This window comes from Solanum pennellii, chromosome 2 (assembly GCF_001406875.1).
Source record: "Solanum pennellii chromosome 2, SPENNV200".
Classification (NCBI taxonomy): domain Eukaryota; kingdom Viridiplantae; phylum Streptophyta; class Magnoliopsida; order Solanales; family Solanaceae; genus Solanum; species Solanum pennellii.
The window spans coordinates 37,729,505-37,738,402 of record NC_028638.1 but is presented as its reverse complement, the minus strand read 5'-3'; the positions used below and the strand labels follow the sequence as shown (position 1 = coordinate 37,738,402).

General features: G+C 26.5%; 1 protein-coding gene across 1 annotated transcript; it reads left to right on the top strand.

Annotated features, from left to right (window-relative positions):
* The first annotated feature begins 4,772 nt into the window (after window positions 1-4,772).
* Window positions 4,773-6,786, top strand: LOC107010505 (homeobox-leucine zipper protein ATHB-40-like). The gene is made up of 3 exons (XM_015209790.1): window positions 4,773-4,977; window positions 5,320-5,642; window positions 6,410-6,786. Exons 1-3 carry the CDS (start codon window positions 4,914-4,916, stop codon window positions 6,641-6,643), a joined length of 621 nt encoding a protein of 206 aa, XP_015065276.1. The 5' UTR covers window positions 4,773-4,913; the 3' UTR covers window positions 6,644-6,786.
* The last annotated feature ends 2,112 nt before the right edge of the window (window positions 6,787-8,898 follow it).

Below are 8,898 nucleotides of genomic sequence, written 5' to 3'. Positions count from 1 at the left end.
TATATATATTTAAGTTTGGTGAAAATATATTTATATTTATATATTTACATACAAAAGATTTTGTATCACTATTATATCACTATCATATGATGTAATAGCTTAGGTAAGACCCCCTGGGTTCAATGAACCAATTGCAACTTGAGAAATTTCCACTGATATATTTGTTTATTTACTCATATTTAAGGGCGATTAACGAAGTTAATTTAAGATTACAAGATTTAATTGTTTTTTTTTGTTTTTTTACTCAAATTAAAACACTTAAATTGAGATAGAAAAGGCAGTAAATAAATTGATTATTGACAACTCTAAAATTATTTGCATTGAATAAACTAAAATATGGATAAAAACTTAACCCACTTAATATTCTTACTAATTTAGTTTTTATTGCTTTGATTGTTCTTATATAAATTCTTACTTCAGACTCTCTTTGTTTATGTGGTAGAGTTGATTAATTTAACATATTTTAAATATTTTTAATCGTTAATTATCATGATTATAATACATTTTTCGCAATTTTTAAATAAGTAACTTTTATTTTAATTTTTTAAAAAGTTTTCATGTTTGAATTTCAATGAAAATTTAAAAATACAAATCTCAAAATTCTAACAACGACACATACATTAAGTTAGAGTGAATATTTTCTTTAATATATATAAGCAAATTAATTTCAATTAAATTTAAATGAATCATAATTTTACAAACTAATTTTATCGTCAATTTATATAGACCGGCGCACGTCACCCCCCAGGTATTACTGTAGCTAAACTAATCTTAGCTAATGGGTGGCGGCTTGAGCAGTAATTTGCCATAAATAGTGGGGAAAATCTACCTAATTAGACAACAACTATAACTATAACTTCCTCCTCCAATTCCAAAGAATTTTTTTTATTACTTTTAACCGTTGATAATTACTCCCTCGATCTGTAATTATTTATCTATTTTAAAATTATTATACATATTAATAAATTAATAATTAATGAGTTTATTGTTTTACCTCTGATAAATATAAAGTGAATGAATTAAAAGTTTATATTTTCAAGAAGTTCTATCTTTTTTAAAATAATTAATTGAGGATATAATAGGTAAATTTTTTTTTATCCTTTCTTGATTAGTCAAAATGAACAAGTAATTAGTGACTATTAATAAAGGAAACGTGGACAAATAATTTGAAACAAAGGGAGTAGACTTTATCAATTAATAAATTTAAAATAGTAATATTATTAAATGAATTATTGTTTATTTAATAAATAAACACAACTAAGAAGGAAGCTGGAAAATGAAAATAACACGATCACTCCAAATGAATCGTCAGTCAAATAAAATAAGAATTGATAAAATTGTTTGTATTTTAGACTCAAAAAGAACCTATACTATTCCATTACATCTTTGAATACATCATTATTAATTTTCTTCTATTTCTTTCATTTACAAGAACTTTTATTTATTTTGTTTTTTTCTGTTCACCAAAAATTGACCCCCCCCTTTGTTTCATATTTAGCCTCTGCCCTCTATCCATAGCTATTAATATATTTAAAAATACGTGTGTCCCGTGGCTATATTAATGCCACATTACCCCTCTATACACTCTAGCTCGTTACTACGTAAGCTTTTCGCTTTTGTTTTGAGCGACAGATTTAAGATTTTTATTAAGAGAGGTTCGAAAAAAATAGTAATGTCGTCTAAGATTCAAAATCAATACGTAAAAATAAATTTTTTTAAAAATATCTTAAATATACAACATAATTTTCTTACCAAGAAGGTTCGAGTAATCCCCTAGGCACCCTCTAAGGTCCGCCCCTGTTGTTCCCAAATATAATTTTGTACATTGTAATTAATATATATTATAAAGTCAGTTACTCACGAGGTGACTATATTATATTATTTACATGATAATTTCATTCATATATGGCAACGGGCCTGCTTGTGTTATCTATGACCATATTTAGTATTTACGTGCAGCATTTTTTTTATGATATAGTATAGTATAGCATAATTGAAATATTTTTCAATACATGAACAAAATAATTACCTATATATTTGATGCAATAAACTGAAAGTTTTATTAAAATTTCCTTACTGAAAATGTTCAGTGATTATTCTCACATATATTTTGATTGAACCACTGAAAAAAGAAAAAATTACAATCATGTTTTCATATGGAAAATCAGAAAGTTTCTCACCATACATTTTTCAAGCAAGTTAAGACTTAAGTCCGATAGAAAATAAGTGAATTATAACACAAATTTTTCACTAATTCATGATATTCGTAATGACATCTATCCTCTCGATGCTTGAAATTGACCTGACTTTAATCATCATAATATGATTGTGTTGACTTTAATCTCATAAATAAAATGTTAATAAAATTTTTCGATACAAATCTAAACTGATAGGTCCAATAAAATAAAAATTGTTACCCTCTCTAATTTGATGGAGTAGTACTCTTTTTTTTTGACCAACTTTATCCAGCTTCCTAGGTATAATATGGTTAATGCAAGTCCTTGTCAACAAAAGCAAAAAGCCATGTAAATTTAAGCAGCAGTGGATAAAGAGATTAGATGATAGTCAGAAATTCACGTGCTTACATATACTTTCAAGATTAATTAAGGAGCAAGAAATTCATGTGACATTTTATCGCGATAAAAAAGAAATTTACTGACAATAATTTTTTTTTAACAGTAATATTTATCGTCACTAAAATAATTAACGATATTTATATGAAATATTGATTAGAAATATACATATTTATTATCGTCCCTATATATCTTATTGTGGCTAATATTTATTTATCCTAGTTTTCATAATCACTTGATTCTTATCCTCTCATTGACATTTTAACGGTTCCCTAGCTAATAATTGTCTGTTTAAAGATTGTTTACATGATTGATTAGTACTAAAACTTAACTTATTATTCTAAATGGAGTATTATTTTTATCAGATCATATATCACGTTATCACTATATATATATATATATATGTATTTATTGTCATGAATTCATCTCAAACATTATTTCAATAAAATATTATATATGACGCTAAGAAAATATCCGTTTTAAAGAAAGACTCTAAATAAATATCTTTTAATTTTTAATTTACACTTTGGGTATGTTAATTCAAGCAAAACAAGATAAGAATTAAACCTCTATACATAACTAACATTAATTAAAGCCAAAGCTAGCAAAATCTTGCAACTATAAATTAACAAGTCACATATTTAAATTTTATGAGTCTAACATTTAAATTCATGATACTTTGATATTATATTAAATTAAAGATCGTATCTATTTCTTTTTATAATTTTTATAATTTTCGTATGGAAATTATATTTCATATTAAAAATACTGAATTTAAATAAATCATCGATACATTACCTCCACGTCCGAACGTTTCACCAAATCAGCCAAAAAAGTCATTAATCCTTGAAAGTTCTCATATCAAATTCCCCAATTTAACAAATTTTATCTCATCGTTGGTGTTTGGATAAGTAGGATATATAGATGTTATAAAATTAGTCTATAAAAATATTATTGGTTCAGTTTATTTAAATTTGAATTGACTATTAGTTACTAATAAAAAAGAAAACTGAGTATATAATTCGTCCAATTCATTTAAGTCTGGATAGATTATTGATTCTTAATTTAAAAAAATTGAATTGATACCTACTTTAGATTATTCACGAACTAAGCCATTATATAAAGTAATTCATCAAAATAATATGTTTTTTTAAAAATTTTACAAAATTAGTATAAACGTATTTCACCGTAACGTTTTAGGGTATATTTTATTTTTTAAAAGTTGACGGCGTTAGATTGATATACGTTACTCACAGTAATGTTTTACTCCTAAAACGTTACTGTGAGTAACGTCTTACTCTTAAAACGTTACTCACAGTAACGTATATCAACCTAACGCTGTTAGTTTTTAAAAATTGAAATACACCCTAAAACGTTAATGTGAAATACGTTTATACTAGTTTTATAAAATTTTGAAAAAATGTATTATTTTGATAAATTGTTCTATATAATGGCTTAATTTGGTTAAGAAATCAGTTATATGTGATGACCCGTTTTTAGCCTATTTCAATCCAAGTAACTTTTGAGTCATTTGCACTTCTTCCCCTATTTTGTGTTGGTTTTTAATTTTTGTTTAAAAAATAATTTTTTCGTGAGATATAAATTTATATTTTAATATGATAACATCCCACAAGTTATGCCCAAATATTACTTCCGTTTCTATAACACTTATGCCCACTAGGGCGCATACAGTAGTACTATATCAAAAATGATCTTTAGTAATAATAATTTAATTATCATTAAATAAATATTTGTAGAAGCAATTAATATTTTTTATAAATATCACTAAATTATGTAGCAATATTGAATCTTTGATATCTATACAAACTTCAACATTCTTTATTAATGTGCATTAGTGCACCTTTAAGTTTTATTGGAATAATAAGTTCAATTAGTAGAGGAATTTTTTTTAAAGATAAGTCCATTTGAGAGAAAAGAAATTAACGACCAATTCATTAAAAGAGCAAAACTTGTAATTTCATGTAAGTTTTGAGCAAATGATCAGTAATTTATTTATTCATTAACTCAACTTATTTTAACTCGATTAAATTTAATTCAATCCGACCATTTAACACCTGAGATACACTTGAAACCATTGGAGAGATGGCAATATGGATATTTGTTAGAAGAAGTGAGGTTTATTTGAGAGAGGGTACCTTTATAAATAATGTCACATGAGGTCTATACAATTCCAAAGTCTTAATTAGACATCAAACACCTTATTCTCTTCATCACTCCACAACTAGCTTTTATAATAACTATAATAAAAGTCCTCACCATTGTACTCTCTCTCACACATTTATCCACTTCCAATTCTTCAACATAAAGCAAAAAAGTAACATGAATAATGATGATCAAATGTTACACATTTCTCAGTACTATTCTGGTATCTACACTCAACAAGGTTAGTACCATAACTACTTTCTCTTTAGGATTTAACTTTATAGACACTATATCAGATAATCTGTCTTATTTTTCAAGTTATTAATTCCCTTTTGTAACGAATAGTTATATGAAAATACAATTTAGATGTTCTGATAGTATCGTCAGTACAAATTACTTATAACTCACAAAAATATTGTCATGACTTGATTTTAATTAATTTTTATATTCTTGACAATATCACCTAAAAGGTAACTATAGATGAAACGATAGTTAAAAGTGAAATTATTAGTTGTATACAACAGGTTAACTAATATGTAGTTGAAGGGATTTTTTTTACAGTGTCAATGTATATAAATTACAGGAGAGGGGAAAGCGAGGAGGAGAAGAAAGAAGAATAAAGTAGATGATGTAAACGGGGCGATGATGATGATGATGATGAGGAAGAGGAAATTAAGTGACGAACAAGTGAATTTGCTTGAACAAAGTTTTGAACACGAACACAAATTGGAGTCTGAGAGGAAAGACAGACTTGCCTCGGAGCTAGGACTAGACCCGAGGCAAGTAGCTGTGTGGTTCCAGAATAGAAGGGCTCGATGGAAGAGCAAGAAACTAGAGGAAGAATACTCTAAGTTGAAGAATGAACATGAAACTAACATTGTTGACAAATGTCGTCTTGAAAATGAGGTCCGTGAATATTTCTCTCTCTTTCTCTTTCTATTTCGAGTTTAATAGCTATATATAGACAAAATAAAAAAGTCATATTACTCAAAAGATAATTATTCATATTTTAACAAAAATCGAAAACCAAGTACAAAAGATTAATAACAAACGTTTATGTGGTCCTAAAAGTATATTCCATCTATTCTATTTTAAATATGGTATTATTTGATTGAACCCAAAATTTAAAATATTAATTTAATTTTGACTTTATGTTATATTAGAAACGGTGAAATTAGAAGATAAAAAATTAATTTTGATTAAGAAAAGAACATCACCTTTAAAATTAAAATTTAATTTTAACAGTTTAATATATTACTTAAAAATCGATAAATATTAAACAAAATCAAATAAATTATAACGTTCAAAAATATAATTTTTTTTTTCTTTTTAGTGTTTAATATTTATTTTACGATCTCACTAATTTGATCATCCGTACACCATTCTTTAAGATTAGCACATGCCAATATGCTCTTTCTACACACGTGGACGTGCCATATTTTGAAATCCAATCTAATCGAATAATGTACTTTTTGTGATAGAGAAATAATTTTTAAAAAGTTTAATTTAGCGGACGCAAATATTTTAACTAAATATTCATCCTTGTTAAAAAAAATTCGTTATTTTCTTAAATTATATGTTCAGTTAGATCAAAATACACTTTCAATCTTTTATAGCGATCGATCGTCACAGTATATATGTTAAATACTAAACGAGACGATCTTTTGGTACAGGTATTGAAGCTAAAGGAACAAATGTGTGAAGCGGAGAAGGAGATACAACGGCTGTTGACGGAGCGATCCGACGGCGTTTCGATCAATAGCCCTACAACTTCATCACTCTCAATGGAAGCAGCCATGGATCCTCCATTTCTTGGAGATTTTGGGTTTGATAATAGTTTTTATGGGCCTGATCATGAAGAATTGGAATGGGTTAATAACTTGTACAATATGCCATATCATATGTGACCTAATCACTAGCTAGTAGTAATATTTTATGTTTGTACATTATTTTATCCTTTGTATTATTATTAGTGTGTAATATTAATGTTAGTAAAATGACTAGCGAGATATGAAATATATATAACTTTGCTTTTGAGTAATATTTAGTGTATATGTACGTAGCATTAATATTTAGTTTCGTCGTCTTAATGATTTGAGTCGATTACATGAATTCTCATTATGACTATTGTATATTTTATGTATATCACATATATTACACAATATATAATTAAGGATGTCGATGAATGGATACGACTCCCTTGGGACTTATAAAAGGAATTTTTACACGGTATGATATTTGAGAAAAAAAAATATTTATTTACTTTAATCCATATTTTTAAAATTGTTATTCAGTTGAACCACAATTACCCTCCTCAAAAGTTCATGCAAATCACCACTTTTTGTAAAAGATCAAGCATGTGAAAATCTTATCAAACTGTGACATGCACTCATAAATAATTCTTATGCTCCAGTGAAAAAATAAAAATTCTATTGAGGCTTTTTAAAAGATTAAAAATTAAATTTTCATTGAATTTTGTGATTTGTTGAAATTTTTTACAATTTAAAGATTGAGGTTTGTTAAGGATATCATTTCGAAATTATTCAGAATTTTGAAGCTATTTAATGAAAATTTAACTCATTTTGGATGAATTCTCGATGCTGAAAGTTTGTGTGTAACTCAATTTTTGTGTATTTCTTAATTTTGTATGATAATGTGAAAGTGTATATAATCACATGTTATACTCTATTCTATACTTACACATATACACATACTACATAAATGCGTTATTTAACTTAACTGCATTTTATATTTATGCACTTCAAATTTGAACGTGTAACTTGGTATAAAGTCGAACAAGTAGACACATGAGTCATATATGGGACATAATACACGTAAGACGCAAATTGTCGCGTAGAATGTTGCATAGGACGTGTGTGTTTATTTATTCAATTATACACAAGTTTATGTGTCTACTTATGCACATTAAAAGTTGAAGGATATAAATGTGAAGTGAGGCCAACTTAAAGGACATATTAATACTCCCTCTGTCCCTATTTAGTTGTCTACTTTATAAAAGACACACATATTAAGCTAACAATAATTAACATAGTGAAGTTACAATCTTACCCTTATTAAATATGGTTTCAAAAAGTATGAAATTTTCAAGAAGTTTTAAATGAGGGTATAATAGAAAAAAATTGTCCTTTCTTGATTTGTCAAAATAAATATGTAAACAGAGACATTTAAAAGAGAAAATATAGACAAGTAAATATGGACAGAGAAAATATTTATGTATTATACCCTTTTATATATAACTGTTACATTATCTACAAATAAACACATAGTAATATTTTGTTTAGGGTGTATATTAATACATAAATATTGTTGCGGGAAAAAGAAGAAAGAAAATATTGTAAAACTTCACTAAATTAATATAGGTCAAATCATGAAATATGTTTCTTTTTATAGAGTTATTTTTTGATTGATAAATTTATATTTATTAATTTAAAGAGTATTTTGAGATTTAATGAAGGTTAATTTTGATTAAATAAAAGTTATTGTATTTATATATTTATGTATCATATTTATTGAATTCACATAAAAAATAAATTTATTATAAAGTTAAAGATGATACAATATCTTTAAAATGAGTTATCTGTAAGGAAGTACCTATTGCATTTTGAGCTCATCATGCAGTTCGAAAAGACAATATTATAACTTTTTGATACAATAAGAAAAACTAGAGATGAACTTCTACTAAATTTAAATTTTAACTAAAAAAATGACAAAATATAATTATATTTCACTAAATTGTTAGATATATTTGTACTTTTAATGAAATTAATTTATGATATTAATGTGACCATACACTTATATAGGGGTCTTCGAAAAATATATCATCTTACAAAAATGAGTGATTTTTTTCATTGCCCCAAGTTAGAACCGAAGAAAAATATTATATTAGAGGAATTATTAATTTACGAGTATTAATTAGTGAGGTTTTACTGTATAACTAAGTGGAGTAATATTTTGTGTTGAGTTTGTAACGACCTGTTTAGTCGTTTTGAGCAGCAGATTTTATTTCTGGAAAAACTGTGTGAGTCGACGGAACCCACGACGGACCGTCATGGGCACGACGGACCGTCGCAGGTGTCTCGTTCCAGAATACTTAGACTTCTGAAATTTGGGTACTGAAATCGACTCTCTGAACTTGGCGACG

Coding starts and splice junctions, on each gene's coding strand:
- LOC107010505 (XM_015209790.1), top strand. CDS start 4,914: ATGAATAATGATGATCAAATGTTACACATTTCTCAGTACTATTCTGGT. Junction 4,978..5,319: donor TGGTATCTACACTCAACAAG/GTTAGTACCATA, acceptor TATAAATTACAG/GAGAGGGGAAAGCGAGGAGG. Junction 5,643..6,409: donor AATGTCGTCTTGAAAATGAG/GTCCGTGAATAT, acceptor CTTTTGGTACAG/GTATTGAAGCTAAAGGAACA.